This window comes from Hemitrygon akajei, chromosome 14, assembly GCF_048418815.1.
Source record: "Hemitrygon akajei chromosome 14, sHemAka1.3, whole genome shotgun sequence".
NCBI lineage: Eukaryota > Metazoa > Chordata > Chondrichthyes > Myliobatiformes > Dasyatidae > Hemitrygon > Hemitrygon akajei.
The window spans coordinates 46,006,638-46,029,815 of NC_133137.1; the positions used below are offsets into that span (position 1 = coordinate 46,006,638).

Consider the following 23,178-nt stretch of genomic DNA (forward strand, 5'->3'; position numbering starts at 1 on the left):
TGTCCAGAAAACTCTTGTTTTCCTGGATGAACCTGAGGTCATCCAGTTGCCTCTCCAGTGCCCCAACATGGTCCTTCAGGAGTTGAACCTGGGCACAGTTTTCACAGTTGTAGCAGCCAGATGCACCATCAGTGTCCTTGACCTCCCACATTAGGCAAGCATCACACTGAATCAGTTTACCTGTCATCTCTTCACCACCTTTCACCCTATCCAACTGTGGCATAGTCTCCTCCCTCAGCCTCCTTGCCGAAGACTCTCGAGCCAAAGACTTGCACTTTTCTCACAAGGCATTTCCCTTTACAAGGCCGCTCCCCGAGTCAAAGCCACAAAGCTCCACTCCTTTACTGGTCCACTCAGTCACTGGCCGCTTTCCAACACAGGGATACGGAACAATACAACACTGAGATACAGAACAGTAGAACACAGGGATAGAGAGCAGTACAACACAGGGATATGGAAAACTACAACAGTGGGTTAGAGACAAGTACAGTAAAGGGATAGAGAACGGTACAACACAGGGATATGGAGAAGTACAACAGAGGGATATGGAACAGTACAACACAGGGATACCAAACTGCACATTACAGGGATTTAGAACAGTACAACAGAGGGATATAGAACAGAAAAAAATTGGGATATTGAACAGTACAACACAGGGATAGAGACCAGTTCAACAAAAAAATAGGCAACACTACAACACAGGGATAGAACAGTACAACGCAGGGATAGAGAACAGCCCAGGGACAGCAACACACAGGGATAGTGAATAATACGACACAGGGATATGAAACAGTACAATTGAGGGATATGGAACAGTACAACACAGGAATATGGAACATTACAACATAGGGATATGCAACACTAGAACACAGGGATTTGGAACAGTACAACAGAAGGATATGGAACAGTACATCACAGGGATAGAGAGCAGTACAACACAGGAATATGGAACAGTAGAATACAGGGATATAGAATGATACAACACTGGGATATGGAACGGTACAACACAGGGATATAGAACAATAGAACACAGGGATAGGGAACAGTACCACACAGGGATAAGGAACAGTACAAGACAGGGAAATGGAACAGTACAACACAGGGATATGGAACAGTACAACACAGGGATATGCAACAGTAGAACACAGGGATATGGAACAGTACAACAGAAGGAAATGGAACAGTATAGCACAGGGATTGGGAACAGTATGACACAGGGATAGAAGACAGAATGACACAGGAATATAGAACAGTATGATTGAGGGATACAGAACAGTACAACAGAGGAATACACAGCAGTACAACAAAAGGATATCAAACACTACAACAAAGGGACACATAACAGTACAATAAGGGATAAATAACAGTGCTGTTGTGCTGCGCAGGGATAGAGAACAGCACAACACACAGATGGAGACCAGTGCAATACAGGGATGTAAACCAGTATAACATTGTGATATAGAACAGTACAACACAGGGAAATAGAACAGTACGACACAGGGATATAGAACAGTACGACACAGGGATACAGAACAGTACGACACAGGGATACAGAACAGTACGACACAGGGATACAGAACTTCATGACCCTGGGATGTGGAACACTATAACAAAAACATTACAACATAGGGAGACAGAAGAGTATAACACAGGGCTAGACAACAGCACAACATAGCGATGGAGACCAGTATAACATTGTGATATAGAGCAGTCCAACACAGGGATATGGAACAGCACAACAAAGGGATATAGAACAGTACAACACATGGATATAGAAGAGTACAACACAGGGATATGGAACAGTACAACACAGGGATATAGAACAGTACAACACAGGGTTATGGAACACAATAACACAGGAATAGAGAGCAATACAACACAGGCGTATGGAGCAGTACAAGACAGGGGTATGGAACAGTAGAACATGGATAGAACACAGAATGACACAGTGATGTAGAACAGTACAACATAGGCATATGGAACAGTACAACACGGGGATGTAGAGAATTACAACAGAGGGATATGGAACATTACAACACAGGGATATGGAACAGTACAACACAGGGATAAAGAACAGTACAACAGAGGGATATAGAACACTACAGAACAGGGATATAGAGCAGTACAATACAGGGACATACAAAAGTACAACACAGTGACATACATCAGTATAACACATGCATACAGAACAGTACAACACAGGTATATGGAACAGCACATCAAAGTGATAAAGAACAGTACAACACAGTGAGAGAACAGTACAACACAGGAATAGAGAACAGCACAACACAGAGGTATAGAATCGTTAAGAACAGAGATATAGAACAGCACAACAAAAGGGATATAGAACAGTACAAAACAGTGAGAAAGAACAGAACAAAGGGATATGGAACAGTACAACACATGGATATGAAACAGTACCACACAGGGATATAGGACAGTATAATACAGGAACAGAGAGCAATACAACACAGGTGTATGGAACAGTACAAGACAGGGATATAGAACAGTATGACACAGGGATAGAGAACAGTACAACACAGAGATGTGGAGAAGTACAACAGAGGGGTATGGAACATTACAACACAGGGATATAGAACAGTACAACACAGGAACATAGAACAGTATAACAGAGGAATATAGTACAGTACAACACAGGGATATAGAACAGTACAATACAGAGACATAGAAGAGTACAACACAGGTATATACAACAGTACAACACAGACATATAGAACAGTACAACATCGCAATACTCAACAGTACAACACTGGGATATGGAACAGTACAACACGGTCAGAGAGAACAGTACAACAGGAGTATACAACAGTACAACACAGGGACATAGAACACGACAACACAGAAATATGGAACAGTACAACACAGGAATATGAAACAGTACAACACAGGAATATGAAACAGTACAACACAGGAATATGAAACAGTAAAACACAGGAATATGAAACAGTACAACACAGAGATATGGAGCAGTACAACACAGAGATATGGAGCAGTACAACACAGAGATATGGAGCAGTACAACACAGAGATATGGAGCAGTACAACACAGGGATATAGAACACTACAACACAGCAATATAGAACAGAACAACAGAGGAATATGGACCAGTACAACACAGAGATGTAGAAGAGTACAACACAGACAAATGCAACAGTACAACAAAGTGATATAGAACAGTACAGCACAGGGATATGGAACAGTACAACACATGCATTTAGAACAATACAGCACAGGGATATAGAACAGAACAACACAGAGAGAGAAAGAACAGTACAACACACAGGTATGGAACAGTACAACATATGCATATAGAACAGTACAACACAGGTATATAGAACAATACAACACAGGGATATGGAGCATGACAACACAGCAATATTGAACAGTACAACACAAGGATATGGAAGATTGCAACAGAGGGATATGGAACCGTGCAACACAGGGATATTGAAGAGTGCAACACAGGGATGGAGAAGAGTACAACACAGGGATATGGAACAGTACAACACAGGGATGTAGAACAATACAACACAGGGATGTAGAACAATACAACACAGGGATAGAGAGCAGTACGAAACATAGATATAGACAAGATCAACACTGTGATACAGAACAGTCCAACACAGGGATATGTAACAGTATAATAAAGCAATATTTGATCATTAATGTATATGACAAACAACATTGGACCCAATACAGATCCCTGAGGCACACCACTAGTCACCGGCCTCCAACATGACAAACAGTTATCCACCACTACTCTCTGGCATCTCCCATCCATCTCCTGTTGAATCCATTTTACTACTTTAATATTAATACCTAACGATTGAACCTTCCTAACTAACCTTCCGTGTGGAACTTTGTCAAAGGCCTTACTGAAGTCCATATAGACAACATCCACTGCTTTACCCTCGTCAACTTTCCTCTCAAACTCTTCAAAAAATTCAGTAAGATTTGTCAAACATGACCTTCCACGCACAAATCCATGTTGACTATTCCTAATCAGACCCTGTCTATCCAGATAATTATATATACCATCTCTAAGAATACTTTCCATTAATTTACCCACCACTGACGTCAAACTGACAGGCCAGTAATTGCTAGGTTTACTCTTAGAACCCTTTTTAAACAATGGAACCACATAAGCAATATGCCAATCCTCCGGCACCATCCCCGCTTCTAAGACATTTGAAATATTTCTGTCAGAGTCCCTGCTATTTCTACATTAATCTCCCTCAAGGTCCTAGGGAATATGCTGTCAGGACCTGGAGATTTATCTACTTTTATATTCCTTAGAAGCACCAGTACTTCCTCCTCTTTAATCGTCATAGTTTCCATAACTTCCCTACTTGTTTCCCTTACCTTACACAATTCAATATCCTTCTCCTTAGTGAATACCGAAGAAAAGAAATTGTTCAAAATCTCCCCAATCTCATTCGGTTCCACACTTAGCTGTCCACTCTGATTCTCTAAGGGACCAATTTTATCCCTCACTATCCTTTTGCTATTAATATAACTGTAGAAACCCTTTGGATTTATTTTCACCTTACTTGCCAAAGCAACCTCATATCTTCTTTTAGCTTTTCTAATTTCTTTCTTAAAATTCTTCTTACATTCTTTATATTCCTCGAGCACCTCATTTACTCCATGCTGCCTATATTTATTGTAGATATCTCTCTTTTTCCTAACCAAGTTTCCAATATCCCTTGAAAACCATGGCTCTCTCAAACTTTTAACCTTTCCTTTCAACCTAACAGGAACATAAAGATTCTGTACCCTCAAAATTTTACCTTTAAATGACCGCCAATTCTCTATTACATCCTTCCCATACACCAAATTGTCCCAATCCACTCCTTCTAAATCCTTTTGCATCTCCTCAAAGTTAGCCTTTTTCCAATCAAAAATCTCAACCCTGGGTCCAGTCCTATCCTTCTCCATAATTATATTGGAACTAATGGCATCCTGTGTTGTACTGTTCTCTCTGACTTTGTTGTACTGTTCCATATCCTAGTGTTGTACTGTTGAATATCGTAATGTTGTACTGTTCTATATGTCTGTGTTGTACTGTTGTATATACCTGTGTTGTACTCTTCTATGTCTCTGTATCATACTGTTCTATTTCTTTGTGTTGTTCTGCTCTATATCCCTGTGTTGTACTCTTCCCTGTCCCTGTGTTGTACTGTACTATATAACTGTTTTGTACTTTTGTATATCCCTGTGATGTACTGTTCTCTATCCCTGTTTGGTACTGTCCTATATCCCTGAGTTGTACTGTTCCATGTCCATGTATTGTACTGTTCCATATCCCTTTGTTGTCCTGTTATTTCTCCCTGTTTTGTACTGTTACATATCCTTTTGTTGTTCTGTTCTTTCTCCCTGTTTTGTACTGCTCTATATCCTTTTTGTTGTACTGTTCTTTATCCCTGTGTTATGCTGTTTTGTATCCCTGTTCTGAACAAATCTATATCTCTGTGTTGTGGTGTTCTCTATCCACTTTGGTGTGCTGTTCCATATACCTGTGTTGTACTGTTCCATATCCCTCTGTTGTACTTCTCCATAACCCTATGTTGTACTGTTTCCTATCCGTGATATACGGTTCTCTATCCCTGTGTCGTACTACTCTACATCCCCGTGTCGTACTGTTCCATATGCCTGTGTTGCACTGTTCTATATCACTGTGTCATTCTGTGTTCTATCCTTGTGTTCTACTGCTCCATATCCCTGTTTTCTACTGTTCCATATCCCTGTGTTGGACTGTTCACTCTCCCTATGTTGTACTGTTCCATACCACTATCTTGTACTGTTCCATATCCTTGTGTTGTATTGCTCTCTATTCCTGTATTCCAGGTCTGACAAAGGGTCTCGGCCTGAAACGTCGACAGTGCTTCTCCTTATAGATGCTGCCTGGCCTGCTGTGTTCCACCAGCATTTTGTGTGTGTTGTTTGAATTTCCAGCATCTGCAGATTTCCTCGTGTTTGAACAAGTTAGGTCTTTATTCTTTGGAACATAGAAGGTTGAGGGGGGACTTGACAGAGGTATTTAAAATTATGAGGGGGATAGATAGAGTTGACGTGGATAGGCTTTTTCCATTGAGAGTAGGGGAGATTCAAACAAGAGGACATGAGCTGACAATTAAGGGGCAAAAGTTTAGGGGTAACACCAGGGGGAACTTCTTTACTCAGAGGATGGTAGCTGTATGGAACGAGCTTCCAGTAGATGTGGTAGAGGCAGGTTCGATATTGTCATTTAAAGTAAAATTGGATAGGTATATGGACAGGAAAGGAATGGAGAGTTATGGGCTGAGTGCAGGCTCAAAGGGCCGAATGGTCTACTTCTGCACCTATTGTCTATTGACTAGGTGAGAGTAAGCGTTCGGCATGGACTAGAAGGGCCGAGATGGCCTGTTTCCGTGCTGTAATTGTTATACGGATGATTCTAAGATTCTATGATTCTAAGTCTGCTCTACCATTCTATTATGGCTGATTTGTAATCCCTCTGAACCCCATTCTCCTGCTCTCTCCCCATCACCTTTGATGTCCTTAACCTCCCCTTAATCCCCTTAACAAGAAGCTATTAACTTCCGCTTTTAATATGCCCAATGGCCAGGCCGCCACAGCCATCGGTGACATTTAATTCCATAAATAAATCTGATGCTCACTCTATTAGGGGTAAACATAAGAACAAGCAGGAGTATGTCATTCAACCCCTGGTGACTTCTTTACAGTAACATCATAGGCAATCTTTTACCTGAGGACCACGCTCTCTAGCTTCTCATAATCACTCAATTTTGGTCTTTAATAGTCAATGTCATACTGCATGGAAATGGGCCCCTCAGCCCAATGGGATAAGCTGACCAGGATTCTCATTTCACATGGTCCCATTTGTCCGCATTTGGCCCGTATCCCTTCTCTACCCATTTTCCTGTACAATGTATCTCATGAACCTCTGCATCCTCATCATAACCTAATCCGTCACTCAGCTTTGCATCATCATCAGATAGCACACTCTCACTTGAATCCGATTCATGGGGCAGTCCCGGACCCACAAACTCCAGACAAAAGCAACCAACTTGCCAGGTCATTGCACCTCTGAATCCATTCCACCCTTTCATGTTCAGCTGATAGCTAATTGGGAGGTTCCATTTGTCTAAGTCTGAATCACTGGTACAGGATGCAAAGGAAAAGGAAATCACAAGTACATAATAATGGCACCAATACTCCTTCTGTGACTCTTGTTGGGTATGTCAGTTTGGACTAAATGCAAATAACTGTGAGAAGGGTTGATATGGGATACTGCCTATCTCTGAAAGAGGAACACTGGATCACAAAAAATGCAAATTCAGAAATTAATTTTCAAATCTATTTGAATGGAGCCCATTGCATCATATGAAATGAACATGATTAATAACAAGACTAATTCTTATACAAGAGGACACACACTTATGGCGAGATGGGTTAAACTGAAGGATGTGCAGGGCAAGTTCTTTTGCACAGTGAGTGGTGGGTGCCTGGAATTCACTGGTGGATTGGTGGGTGCCTGGAATTCCCTCCTACACAGCTCATAACACTCCATATTTCTTACATCCACGTGCCTGTTAAATGTCCCCATTGTATCAAAATCTACCACTACCCTTTGCGGTGCAGTCTAGATACTCACCACTCTGTGTGGAAAGAAAATCTACCTCTGACATCTCCCCTGAACTTTCATCCACTCACCTTCAGTGGTTGTCCTCTGGTATTGACAATTTCCATCCTGGGAAAAGGTGCTGGTGTCCACTCTATCCTTGCCTCTCATAATCTTATTCACCTCTATCAAATCACCTCACATCTGCCTTCACTGCAAAGAGAAAAGTCCCTGCTGGCTCCACCTTTGAATCTGATATATCATTGTGGGCCAAAGGGCCTGTTCCTGTGCAAAACTGTTCTGTGTTCTATCTTCCATTTTCTAAGATCTGATCATGCCTGTGGCTTGGCACTTCGTCACTGATTAGCTGACTTGATAGGGGTGTACAAAATGATGAGATCAAGCTCAAGTTTAATTTTCATTCAATCATACTCATGCGTACAGTTAAACAAAACAATCTTCCTCCGGGCCAAGGTCGGACACGTAGTACATACAGTCACATGCAGCACACAGCGCATATAGCTACGATTCAGGTTCAAAATAATATTAGCACAAGTCCCTGAGTGGCACGACCTGAAGACTAATGGTCCATGGTAAGTTATCCTAAGAGGCATAGATCGAGTGGATAGCCAGGATGGAAATGACTAACACCAGGAGGCATAACTATAAGATGCTTGGAAGAAAGTATAGCGGGGCGGGGGGGGAGGGGTTGATGTCAGAGATAAGTTTTTTTCCACACAGAATGGTGGGTGGGTGGAATGCCCTATCAGGGGCGTTGGTAGAAGCAAATATAGTAGGAGCATTTAAGGAACTCTTAGGCACATAGATTATGGAAAAATGGAGGGCTAAGTAGGTGGAAAGGGGTTAGATTGAACTTAGAGCAGGTTAAATGTCCTATTATACCAGGCTCCACCATCACCGCCAGCAGTGCTTTTCAGGCACACACTATAGTATTTGTTAGCTAATGACATCACTGTTGTAGGCCAAATCACAGGTAGGTCAGAGAAAGGAAGTTGAAAGTATGTTTGATTGGTTACACAACATCAGCTAAACTGATTCTCAACTACAGGAGGAAGCAGACAGAGATCCATCAGCAAATCCTTATTAGGGGATTGGGGATGGAAAGGTTCTATAACATTAAATTACTTGGTATTATCATATCAAAGGATTTGTCATGGGATCAGCACATAAATGCCATCACAAAGAAGGAACTACAGTGCCTCTACTTTCTTTGAAGTTTGTGTAGAGTTGGCATTCCAGCATGTCAACAAAAATTTAGAAAAACTTCTGTAGATGTTTAAGTTGTGTAGAGATTTGTTAGGCCTAATTTATCATATTCCCTTGCTTCTATGGTCTTCTATCCATTTCCATTAGATTCACCCTTCATCAGCCCTTTACCTCTTCCACCAATCAACTTCCCAGATCTTTACTTCACCCCCTCCCCTTCTGCCGGCTTCACCTATCACCTGCCACCTTGTACTTCTATCTCCTCTCCCCCACCTTCTTATTCTGACTTCTTCCCCCTTCCTTTCCAGTCCTGATGAAGGGTCTTGACCTGAACCAAAGAAATCCACATCTTCAGAAATAAATGACTACCACCCAGTGGTACTGACACTAATGATCATGAAGAACTATGAATGGCTGGAAATGGCACATCAACAACTCCATTCCTGCCACACCGGACACTCACCAATATGCTTACCAACAGAACCACTATGGCATCTGCCTTGCACTTGGCCCCGACACACCTCGAAAACAAGGACACTTACATCAGACTTCTGTGTCTGGATTTTAGTTCGGCATTCAACATTTTTGTTCCACAGACCTTAGTGAACAAACTCCTAATCTTCAGTCTAAATACACCATCGTGTAACTGGGTGTTGGACTTCCTAACCAACAGATCTCAGATAGTTAGAATGCACAACCGCTCCTCTCTCCCCATCATCCTCAACACTGGTGCCCCCCAGAGTTGGGTGCTGAGCCCATTGCTGTACACTCTGCTCACACATGACTGCATGGCTAAACAGCTGAGCAATCATATCATTAAGTTCACTGATGACAGAGCAGTGGTGGGACTGATCAGTAACAATGATGAGATGGCCTACAGAGAGGAGGTGGAAGAGATCGAGGCCTGGTGTCAGGCAAATAATTCCTTCCTCAATGCCAACATAACAAAGGAGATGGTTATCGACTTCAGGAGAACTCACATCATTCACACTCTTTACATCAGTGGCACAGCAGTGGAAACCCTGAGTATTGGCACAAAGGGACCAAGCCTGTCATGGACTGTTTGTTCCACTCCCATCAGGAAGGAGGCTATGTAACATCCATGTCAGGACTACCACATACAAAAACACCCCCACCACCACTTCATTATTTCCTGTCTGTTAGCTTATGTACAGACACTTCTATGCCTAGTGTCACTTTATGGACATACAATTGATCTACATATATAAGTTATATATGTATTTATATTTGCTGTGTTTTTTTATTATTGTGTTCTTTATTTTAGTGTGTTTTCTTTGGACTGTATTGGATCGAGAGTAACAATTATTTCATTTTCCTTTACACATGTACAGGAACGGACATTAAACAATCTTAAACAATTTTGAATTTACATGCAGCGCTGCCACAAGAAAACAGCATCCATCTCACCAGCATCCCCACCATCCAGGCCATGCTCTCTTCTCACTACTACCATCGGGCAGGAGGCACAGGAACCTCAGGTCGCATACCACCAGGTTCAGCAACAGTTATTGCTCCTCAACCATCAGTCTCCTGAACTGTCCTGGATAATTTCACTCACGTCAATTCTGAACTGATTCCACAACCTTTAGACTCACTTTCAAGGACTTTTCATCTCCTATTCTCTGTACTATCTGTTTTTTTTAATTTGCACAATTTGTCTTCTTTTGCACATGGTCTATTTATGTATAGTTTTCATAAATTCTGTTTCTTGTAAATGCTCACAAGAAAATTAATCTCATGGTAGTATATTGCAACATATATATACTTGAGTAATAAACTTAAATTTACTTTGACTTGGGCTTCGAAAGAGCAGAAGAGAGAGGTGAATTGGAGAGATTTACAGATATTATTACAAGGAAAATCCCTATGCTAGGAGCAAGGAGAAGGATCAACGGGAGATCTCCTATTTCAGTGTTACAAGTTGGAATCATGTTCTGAGCGAGTACTGGCACAAAGGGACCAACAGCATTCATAACTTAAACTGCTGGCTTGAAGTTAACATAATTTGCATTAATATTTGCACAGACAATAAAGTATGGGTTTAGGATTCAGACAGCCATTTGTTTAACACTCTGATCCTCCAACAATTACAATCAACCCATGCCACACCCCTCAACGCTTTTCATTTCTCTGCCGTGTTCAAGGTTCAAAATGACTTTGAATTGGGGTTGAGAGGGACAATAAATCAGCCATAGAACACAGTATAGCACTGGAACATGCCCCTCAGCCCTCAGTGTTGTGCCGACGGTCACTACTCCACGAGGCTTTACTTGCCACAGCACTGAACTGGCTCCAGGGCTGTGGCCTGCAGCCACTGGACTCCTGAACCAGCTGCAGGGCTGAACTGGCTCCAGAGCTGTGGACTCATTTTAAGGGACTTTGCAGTTCATGTTCTGTGCATTATTTGTTGACTTTTTTTTATTGTTTACACGAATTGTTCTTTTTTTTGCACATTAGATGTTTGATTTTGTGATGAGGGGTTTTTCATGAATTCTACTGTGTTATGTTTTGTGGCTGCCTGCATGAAGCTGAATGTCAAGGTTAAATTCTTTGATAATAAATGTACTTTGAACTTTAAACCAATTAAATTAGTAATCAAATGGCCAACTATTCTCTTCTGCCTACACAATGTTCATTTCCTTCCACTTTTCTCATATTTTATGTGCCTATCTAAATATCACTGAAAAGTCCCTGAAGTATCTACCTCTAACCCCACCCCAGGCAGCACATCCCAGGCACCCACCACTCTGTAAAAAAAAACTTGGCCCTCACATCTCCTTTGAAATTACCCCCTCACCTTATGTGGATGCTCTGTGGTATTAGACATTACAGCACTGGGAAAAAGATACTGTCTGTCCACTCTATCTATGCCTCTGATAACCTTATAACCTCTCAGATCTCCCCTCAGCCTCTGCAACTCCAGAGAAAACAACCCGAATTTGTCCAACCTTGTGTTATATCACATGCCATCTAAACTAGGTAAAATCCTGGCAAACCTCTTCTGTGCACTCTCCAAAGCCTCAACATCCTTCCTATAATGGGGTGACCAGTAATGTATGCAATATTCCAGGTGCAGCCTAACTAGAGATTTATAAAGTTGCAACACAGCTTCCTGAATTCGAACTCAGTGCCTCAACTAACGACAAGCATGCCATATGCCTTCCTAACCACCCTATCAACCTTTGTAGCCACTTTCAAGGAGTTACCTAGCTAGACTTCAAGCTACCTCTGCTCATCAACACTGTTGCCCATAACAGAGCACTGTCTCTTTGTATTTGACCAACCAAGGTGCAACACTTCACATTTGACTGGGTTAAGTTCCATCTGCCACTTCTCTGCCCATATCTGCAACTGATCTATATCCCATTATATTCTTTGCCAGTCCACAATAACGCTATCCACAACAACACCAATCTTTAGTATCATCTGCAAATTTACTAACCCACTCATCTAGATTTCCATCCAGGCCATTTATATAAATTACAGACAGCAGAAGTTCCAGTACAGATCCCTTCAACCACTACCTTCCGTCTTCTATGGGCAAGCCAGTTCTAAATCTAAATGGCCAATTCTCCGTTGATCCCATGCATCTCAATCTTCTGAGGGAGCCTGCCATGAGGGGCCTTGTCAAATGCCTTACTAAAATGCATGTGGACAACATCCACAGCTCTACCTTCATCAATCTCTCTTGTCACCTCATCAAAAATTTCAATTAAGTTAGTAAGACATAACTTGCCCCGCACAAAGCCATACTGGCTGGCTCTCCCCAGTTAGTCCATGGTTTTACAAATAGTCATAAAAACTAACCCAAAGATTTCTCTCCCGTAACTTCCCTACCACTGACATGAGACTCACCAGTCTATAGTTTGCAGGATTATCCTTTTTGAACAATGGAACATTAGTTACTTAGCAGTCATCTGGGACCTCACCTGTGGCGAGAGTGGACACAAAGATATTGGTCAAGGCCCTGGCAATCTCTCTCAATAATATGGTGCATATCACAGCAGGCACTAGAGAGTTATCCACCTTAATGCTCTTAAAGAGACCCAGCACTACCTCTTCCTTTATGTTGAAATGCCCTAGCATATCACTCAGCACTAATCTCCCTGTTCTCCAAGTCTTTCTCCTTGGTAAATGCTGATGTAAAGTACTCATTAACCTCAGCCACATCCTCCGCATCCAAGCAAACAATTCCCCTTTATCCTTGAGTGGTCCCATCCTACACCTAGTTAGATTTCTATTTACATGTCAAGGATTTTTCATGTCCCCTCCTGGCATTCCTAATTCCTTTCCTGACCTTTTTTCTTTGATTGAATGGCAGAGCAGACTCAATGGGCCAAATGGCTTAATTCTGCTCCCTTGACTTAGGGTCTTATGGTCTAAAATTACTATCAAAGTACGTATATGTTACTATATACTGCTTTGAGATTTATTTTCTTGCAGGCTTTTACAAGAAAAATAAAGAATTCAATAAAATTTACAAAGAATTATACATAACGAAAGACTGACAAACAACCAATGTGCTAAAGAGGACAAACAATGCAAATCAAAGAAATAATACTGAGAACATGAGCTGTAGAGTCCTAGAAAGTAAGTCTGTAGGTTACAGAATCAGTTTGGAGTTAGTGAGTGAATTTATCCACATTGGTTCAGGAACCTGTTGGTGTGGCACCTAAAGCTTCGGCACCTAAGGCATCTACATCTCCTGCCTGATGACAGTAGTGAGAAGAGAGCATGGCCTGGATGGTGGGGGTCTTTGATAATGAATGCTGTTTTCCTGTGACAGTGCTCCGTGTAAATGTACTCAATGGTGGGAAGGGCTTTGCCACGATGGACTGGACTATATCCATGACGTCCTGTAGCCTTTTCCATTCCTGGATACTGGTGTTTCCATACTAGGCCATGATGCAACCAGTTAGGATACTTTCCACTACAGAAGTTTGTCAAAGTTCTTGCTGAAATGTTGAAACTTCACAAGCTTCTAAGTAGAGGCTTTCTTTCTGATTATGCTTATGTGCTAATCCAAAGACAAAACCATGGGTAACAAGTTGCTGCTGACTCTGTCGAAGCCCCCTCACATTTGTAATTGCACTCATGGTTTCCCTCTGCCTCTGTTGCAAAGAGTATCACCAGCCCCATCCAACCTATCCACATCTGAATAATTGGTTTTGTATCACGTCTTACAGTAAATGTGCAGCGTCATCAAGATGTGGGAATCAAAGGCCATGATTCTTAGCTCTAAGTTCCTACACAACCCTAAAAAGAATTAGACACAGTTTGGCTTGGCATGGTAGTGTAGTCTTATTACAGCACCATTGGTGTGTAAGGAATTTGTACTTTCTCCCCGTTTCCCCCAGATGTTCTGGTCCTCTCACATTCCAAAGCCATACAAGTTAGTAGGCTATTTGATCACATGGGTGTCACTGGATGGTGTGGACCTGTTGTGCCCGAAGGGCATGTGAAAACAAAAGCATGTGAGTGTTAACATCTCACATAACTTGATCCAGAGTGATACGTGTCCAGTTTCCTGAGTATTGTCCTATATCATCCAAGCTGGATTCCACCAAACTCCTGATTTAACCATTTAAGATTTTTGGGTGTCAGAGCTGATTCAAACAATCTCTGAACTGTTCTTATCACTGCAGTAGTTACAGTGGTGCTAGAAAGTTTGTGAACCTTGTAGAATTTTCTCTATTGCTGCATAGATATGACCTAAAATGGGATCCGATCTTCACATGTCCTTAAACTAGATTTTAAAAACCCAATTAAATAAATAATACAAAAAATTATACTCATCCATTTATTTATTGAAAAAAATATCCAATATTACATGTATTTGTTGGAAAATGTGTGTGAACTTTTGCTTTCAGTAACGGGTATGATCCCTTTCTCAGCAATAACTTCAACCAAATGTTTCTGGGAACTGTTGATGAGTCCTGCACATCAGGTTGGAGGTATTTTAGGCCATTCCTCCTTACAAACTGCTTCAACACTGGGATGTTGGTGGGCTTCCTTGCATGAACTGCTTGCTTCAGGTCCTTCCACAACATTTGTACAGGATTAAGATTAGGACTTCGACTCGGCCATTCCAAAACACAATGTTCTTCTTTTGAAACCATTCTGTTGTTGATTTACTCTTGTGTTTAGATCATTGTCTTGTTGCATTATCCAATTTCTATTAAGCTTCCTGTAGGTGATGGACTGCTACCCTGACATTCTCCTATAAAATGTCTTGATACAATTTTGAATTCATTGTTCCTTATACAATTGCAAGCTGTTCAGGCCCTGAGGCAGCAAAACAGTCCCAAACCATGATGCTTCTCCCACCATGCTTCACAGTTGGGATGAGGATTTGGTGTTGGTGTGCAGTGACCTTTTTCATCCAAACATAGCAAAGTGCATTTCTGCCGTAAAGTTCAACTTTTGTTTCATCTGTCTATAGAACATTGTTGTAGAACACCCAGGTGGTCTTTTGCAAACTTGAGACGTGCGGCAATGGGTGTTTTTGGAGGACAGTGGTTTCCTCCGTGGTGTCCTTCCATGAGCACCATTCTTGTTCAGTATTTTTCTTATAGTGGACACATGAACAGAGACTTCAGCAAGTTCCAGATATTTCTGCAGGCATTTTGCTGTTACCCTTGGGTTCTTTTTCATGCATCTCTACAATTCTTCTTCGAAGGTCCTCTGAAAGTTTTGATTGAAGCATGATGTACATAAACAGATCTTTCTTGAGAAGAGCAGGTTCTGTCAGTAAGTTGACTTTGTGTGCCTTTTTTATAGGGCAGGGCACCTCTACAACCCACACCTCTAGTGTCAGCTCATTGATTGGAACACCTGATTCCAAATAGCTTTTGTAGAAGGCATTACCCTAGAGGTTCACGTACTTTTCCAGTATTACCTGTAATTCTGGATCATTTTTCTCAATAAATAAGTGAACAAGTATAATGTTTTTTGTGCTATTTATTTAATTGGGTTCTCTTTATCTTGTTTTGTGACTCACGTAAAGATCTGATCACACTTTAGGTTATATTTATGCAGAAATAAAGAAAATTTTACAAGGTTCACAAACTTTCTAGCACCACTGTATGTGATTAGTCCATTTTAGCTTCTTCTCAGTGACTCCCAGGATATTGACAATAGCAGATTCAACCACGAGTGATCAGATATACATCAAAACAGTGAAATGCATTGTTTGCCGCATTGTTTAAGAAATGCTGGGGCAGCTCGCAAGTGTCGCCACACTTCTGGCACTAAAATAACATGCCCACAACTCATTAGCCTTTGGAATGTGGGAGAAAACTGGACCATATAGAGGAAACCCACATAGTCATGGGGAGAAAGTACAAACTCTTTATAGACAGAAGAGGGAATCAAACTCTAATAGGTGATCACTAGTGATTGTGCAAACCGCTATGCTACCAAGCTACCCCAGGTAGAGGTTGGAGATGGTCACTTTGTGCTGCAAGTATTACCTGCCACTTATCAGCTTTCACTACATGCTGGCATGGACTGCTCCATTTACTGAGAAGCTACAAATGGAACTGAACATTGTCCAATTATCAGTCAAGATATCCGCTTCTGATGATGGGAGAAAGGTCCACGTACTTATTCAAATTTCTCTTAAATATTGCAATCAAACTCACAACCACCATTTTCACCAGTAGATTGAAACAGCTAAGAGAAGCTTGGATAAGTACATGGATGGGAGGGGTGTGAAGGGCTATGGTCCATAAGACATAGGAGCAGATTTAGGCCATTTAGCTCATCGAGTCTGCTCCACCATTCCATCTTTGCTAATCCCCGATCCCACTCAACCACATATAACTGCCTTCTCGTCATATTCTTTGACGCCCTGACCGATCAGGAAACTATCAACTTAAATATAGACATGGACTTGGCCTTCACTGCAGTCTGTGGCAGAACATTCCACAAATTCACTACTCTCTGACTAAAAGAATTCCTCCTTGCCTATGTTACAAAGGGCGCTCCTCAATTTTGAAGCTGCGCCTTCTAGTTCTGAATAGCCCCACCAGAGGAAGCATCCTCTCCACACCCACCCTATTTAGTCCTTTCAACATTCATTAGGTTTCAATGAGATCGCCATACATTCTTCTAAATTTCAATGAGAACAGGCCCAAAGCTGCCAAACACTCCTCATATGTTAACCCCTTCATTCTTGGAATCATCTTCGTGAACCTCCTCTGAACTCTCTCTAAGGACAACACATCCTTTCTGAGATATGGGGCCTAAAACTGTTGACAATACTCCAAGTGTGGGCTAACTAGTGTATGATAAAAAGCTCAGCATTATCTCTTTGCTTTTATATTCTATTCCCCTTGAAATAAATGCCAACATTGCATTTGCCTTCTTTACCACAAACTGAACCTGTAAATTAACCTTCTGGGATACTTGCACGAGGACTCCTAAGTCCACCTGCACCTCTGACATTGGAACCTTCTCCCCATTAGTCCACACTGTTGTTCCTTTTACCAAAATACATTGTCATACATTTCCCAATATTGTATTCCATCTGCCACTTCCTTGCCTATTCTTCCAATTTGTCTAATTCCTGCTCCAATTGCATTGTTTCCTCAGCACTACCTACCCCTCCACCTATCTTCGTATCATCCGCAAACTTTGCTACAAAGCTATTATCCATTATCCAAATCTCTGACAAACAATGTGAAAAGTAGTTGTCCCAATACTGACCCCTGAGGGACACCATGAGTCAATGGCAGAGAACCAGGAAAGGCCACTTTTATTCCCATTCAATGCCTCCTGCCTGTCAGCCTTTCCTTTATCCATGCCAGTATCCTTCCTGAAACACCAGAAGATTTTATCTTGTTAGCAAATGCCTTCTGAAAATCCAAGTACATGACATTCACTGCCTCTCTTTTGTCCTCCCTGCTGGTTACTTCCTAACAGATATGGCAGACGAAGTTTCCCTTCAAAGAAACCATGTTGACTCTGACTTATTTTATCATTAGTGTCTAAGTACCTCAAAAACTCATCTTTAATAATAGACTCTAACACTTTCCCAACCACTGAGGTTAGGCTAACTGGCCTATAATTTCCTTTATTTTCCCTTACTCCCTTCTTAAAGAGTGGAGTGACATTTGCAGTCCGCTGGGGCCATGCCAGAATCAAGTGATTCTTTAAAGATCATAACCAATGCATCTGTGATCTCTTCAGCAACCTCTCTCAGGACTCTGGGATATAGTCCATCTGTTCCAAGTAACTTAGCCATTTTAAGACCTTTCAGTTTGCCTCGCACTTTGTCCTTTGTTATAGCAATGGCATTCACTCCTGATCCCTGACACTCACAGACCTCTGGCACACTGCTATTCTCTTCCACAGTGAAGACAGATGCAAAGTACCCGTTAAGTTCATCTGCCATTTCTTTGTCCCCCATTACTAGTTCACCAGCATCATTTGCCAGTGGTCCAATATCAACTTTTATTCTATATAGAACTGAAAATACTTCTGACATCCTGCTTTATATTATTGGCTAGTCTGACCTCATATTTCATCTTTTCCCTTCTTATAGCTTTTTTAGTTGCCTTTTGTTGGATTTTAAAAGCTTCCCAATCATCCAACTTCCCACTCACTTTTGCTACCTTATATGCCCTTTTCTTGGCTTTTATGGAGTCCTTAATTTCCCGTCAGCCACCGTTGCCTACCCCTGCCATTTCTGCCATTGCGTATGTCACACAACTTCTGTGACATATCATGCATCTTATGAACTATTCCCAAAAAAACTTCAGCCATCTCTGCTCTGCTGTCATCCTTGCCAGTATCCTCCTCCAATCCACCCGGGCAAGCTCCACTCTCAAGCCTCTGTAATTCCCTTTATTCCACTGCGATACTGATACACGTGACTTATGCTTCGTCCTCTCAAATTGCAGTATGAATTCAAACATATTATGATCACTGCCTCCTAAGGGTTCCTTTACATTAAGCTCCCTAATAAGATCTGTGTTATTACACAACACCCAATCTAAGATAGCCTTTCCCCCAGTAGGCTCAAGCACAAGCTGCTCTAAAAAGCCATCTCATAGGCATTCAACAAATTCCCTCTCTTGCAATCTGACACAAACCTGATTTTCCCAATCCCCTTGCACACTGAAGTGCCCCATTACAATTGTGTCATTACCCTTATTACATGCCTTTTCCAGCTCCCTTTGCAATCTCAACCCCACATCTTGGGTACTGTTTGGAGGTCTGTATATGATTCCCGTAATGGTTTTTTTACCCTTGCAATTTCTTAATTCTACCCACAAAGATTCAACATTCTCTGACCCAATGTCACCTCTTTTTAAAGGTGTAATTTCATCTCTTACCAACAGAGCCACACCACCGCCTATGACTTCCTGTCTGTCCTTTCGATATAAAGTACATCCTATGATGTTAGGCTCCCAACTATGGCCTTCTTTCAGCCACAACTCAGTGATGCCCACATCATACCAACCAAACTCTAATTGCGCCATGAGTTCATCCACCTTATTCAGTAAGTACATTTGATGTTAGAGAAACGTATACAATATACATCCTGAAATTCCAAATGCTAAGCGCACTTAAATACAGCATCTTCAATCCTACATTCTTTGTCCTTTTGAATTTTGACTCTGTGGTACAATTTAACTCTTTGCTCTGTTTGCATTTGTACTCAGTCATTGGCTTGTTCTTCCTTACATTCATGTTACACCCATTATCTACTTGTAAACCTGCTGGCTCTTCCTTAGCTCTTGTTCCCACACTGCTGTATTACTTTAAACCACTCCCAACAGCTCTAGTAAACCTGCCCACAAGAATATTGGTCCCCCTCAGATTCAAGTACAACCCATCCCTTTCGTAGAAGTCCCACCTGCCCCAAAAGAGGTCCCAATTATCCACAAATCTGAACCCCTGCCCCCGTTCCAATTCTTCAGCCACACATCTATCTGCCAATTCTTTCTATTCTGTCCTCACTGTTGTGTGACACAGGCAGTAATCCGGAGGTTACTACCTTTGAGGTCCTGCTTCTCAGCTTCCTTTCTAACTCCCTGGATTCTGTTTTCAGGACCTCCTCCCTTTCTCTACCTATGTTGTTGGTACCAATATGTACCATGACTTCTGGCTGCTCACCCTCCCTTTTCAGGATATTGTGGACGTGTCCAGAAACATCATGGACCCTGGCACCTGGGAGGCAAACTACCATCTGTGTTTCCTTTTTGCATCCACAGAATCTCCTGTCTGTCCCCCTGACTATAGAGACCCTTTATGGCTGCCACCCCTTCAGTTCCCTACCCTTCTGAGCCACAGGACCAGACTCAGTGCCAGAAGGAAGGCTGTGGTTGCTTCCCCCAGATAAGCTGTGGTCCCCCCCCCCAACAGTTCCAAACACTGTATTGCATCTGCCATTTTTCTGCCCATTATTCTAATGTGTCTAAGTCCTGCTGCAATCGCATTGCTTCCTCAGCATTACCTACCCCTCCACTTATCTTCATATCATCAGCAAACTGCCACAAAACCATGGATTCCATTATCCAAATCATTGACAAACAAGGTTGATGGGATTAGTATAAGTCTGGCATTTATTAGAGGGGTCAGAAGGGCCTATTTCTGGGCTGTAGTGCTTTATGACTTGGACTGTATCTCATTACATTGACAAATTTCACAACATATAGCATGTCCATGACATTAATCCTAATTCGGATACAGGTGACAATAATAAACCAATTCCAACGCTCTGGTAAATTAGGTCGTTGATGACTGAGGCTAGCCTGACAAAATAATACACAAAAACATGAGAGATTCTGCAGATGCTGAAATCCAGAACAACAGACACAGAATGCAGGAGGATCTCAGCAGGTCAGGCAGCATCTCTGGAAATGAATAAACAGTCGGCTTTTCGGGCTGAAACCTTTCATCAGGATTCAGTAATTTCATCTATCTTGAATTAATCCAGCTTTTTTGTAGGCAGGTCATACCTGGACAGCTTCCCACTCTATTAGGTAGATTCCAGTGTTGTAACTATAAGAGTGGATTGGTAACAGGTATTGGACTGGAAATAACGTTCGAACCAATAGACGAAGAAAACTGATGAAAGGACGCAGCAATAGCTGCAGAATTAATGGAACAGGCAAGGACAGAGATATGTTTCGTTGCATCGACACTCAGCGCCTAATGTCGGAGCTAGGATTGCAGTGGTGTCAGTGTCGAGACACCGACAAAATCATTTGTATGACATCTTAGGTTACTCGCTCGTTTCACCTAGACTCGGAAACAAGTGGAAAATTTATATTAAAAAAGGACGAATGTATCCGATTCTCGCCCCGTCAATTTAAACTAAGGAAAACTCAAAAACACACAAGATTTAAAATAGCCACCCGTTTAATTTCAGGTCCGTAATGATTCGGTTAATTTGCAAAAATTCCGTGCGGGGCAATGGTATTCCGAAAACAGCAATCGAGAAACAGCAAGGTGAAAGGTTCGCGTAAAACGGCAGGAATGGAGGAAAGGTGTACCTGATTTCCCGGTTCCTTTGTTTGACCGCTCCTTACAGTCAGTAACGTTGTCTGTCTCTCTCCGGATGCACTGACGTCAGAAAGTGCCAGAGAGGGAGGGAGGGAGAGAGATGTTCAGAATTAGATTGAGAGTTCCTATGGATAAAGAGTATTAATGGGTGTCTTCTGAAGGTGTCAGCGTGAGACGGAAAGGAAAAGGGATGAAAGACGTCAAACAAAAGCAGCGGAAATCGGGGTCACAGGTTTTAAGGTTATCTTCCAGCACCAGAGGGTGTTTGTGCAATTCAACAGATGACTCGAGAGACCGGTATCCCTACTTCATACTACATTGAGGGGACACGTCAGCGCCTACGTTTTCGGGTTTCTGAACCTAGAACAAGCGCTGAATCCGCCTGTCGCAACAGCCTTAAAGCCCACATAGGAACATGTCCACTTTTAAACGGGGGAATTTATTAAAGGGAGTAGGAAATATTTCTGTTCTCTTGGAAATTATTTTAAAGATCCAAAGGCGTTTTGTACCTCAAGAGTTAATATTTTGTTGAACCTGCAAGACTTTAATTATGAAACAGGGCTTGCCTGTTCCAAACGTGGGAATTATTTTGCCTGAGGATAATTAAATCGAAGTGGTTGCTAGCGCAATTCAAATTTTAATTCTGATACAAATGTTTTAAAGCGGGAAGAGCTGGAGAAAGCGAAGGAATCTGCATTACAGTCGGCCCTCCTTATGCGCGGATTCAACCAACCGCGGATCGGGAAAACTCGGAAGTTTTCTCTCCAGCACTCGTTGTTTGAGCATGCACAGACTTTTTTCTTGTCATTGTTCCCTAAACAATATAGTATAACAACTATTTTCATAGCATTTACATTGTATTAGGCATTATAAGTAATCTAGAGATGATTACTTAAATAGGTACTTAAAAGAGGTGGCTCTAGAAATCGTGGACGCATTGGTAATCATTTTCCAATGTTCTATAGATTCAGGAACAGTTCCTGCTGACTGGAGGGTGGCTAATGTTGTCCCACTTTTTAAGAATGGAGGGAAAGAGAAAACAGGGAATTATAGACCGGTTAGCCTGACGTCAGTGGTGGGAAAGATGCTGGAGTCAATTATAAAAGAGGAAATTACGACACATTTGGATAGCAGTAGAAGGATCATTCCAAGACAGCATGGATTTATGAAGGGAAAATCATGCTTGACTAAGCTTCTGGAGTTTTTTGAGGATGTAACTATGAAAATGGACAAGGGAGAGCCAGTGGATGTAGTGTACCTGGACTTCCAGAAAGCTTTTGATAAAGTCCCACACAGGAGATTAGTGGACAAAATTAGGGCACATGGTATTGGGGGCAGAGTACTGACATGGATTGAAAATTGGCTGGCTGACAGGAAACAAAGAGGAGCGAATAACGGGTCCCTTTCGGAATGGCAGGCTGTGACCAGTGGGGTACCGCAAGGTTCGGTGCTGGGACCACAGCTGTTTACAATATACATTAATGATTTAGATGAAGGGATTAAAAGTAACATTAGCAAATTTGCTGATGACACAAAGCTGGGTGGCAGTGTGAAATGTCAGGAAGATGTTATGAGAATGCAGGATGACTTGGACAGGTTGGGTGAGTGGACAGATGCAGTTTAATGTGGATAAATGTGAGGTTATCCACTTTGGTGGCAAGAACAGGAAGACAGATTACTCTCTGAATGGAGTCAAGTTAGGAAAAGGGGAAGTACAATGAGATCTAGATGTTCTTGTACATCAGTCAATGAAAGCAAGCATGCAGGTA

At 41.8% G+C, this 23,178-nt stretch overlaps 1 protein-coding gene across 4 annotated transcripts in view; it reads right to left on the reverse strand.

Annotated features, from left to right (window-relative positions):
* Positions 1–23,178, reverse strand: part of dgcr6 (DiGeorge syndrome critical region gene 6) — a 74,329-nt gene that overhangs the window by 9,245 nt on the left and 41,906 nt on the right. For 2 of the 4 annotated variants that reach the window (XM_073065966.1, XM_073065962.1), the window contains 2 exons: positions 21,400–21,469; positions 20,458–21,145 (listed from right to left, as the gene is read on the reverse strand). In XM_073065966.1, coding sequence (XP_072922067.1) covers positions 21,129–21,145; positions 21,400–21,469 — 87 coding nt within the window. In that variant the 3' untranslated portion in view covers positions 20,458–21,128. Of the gene's footprint in view, positions 1–20,457; positions 21,146–21,399; positions 21,470–23,178 lie in introns of those variants that run through there. The other 2 variants (XM_073065963.1, XM_073065961.1) reach the window with 1 other exon arrangement.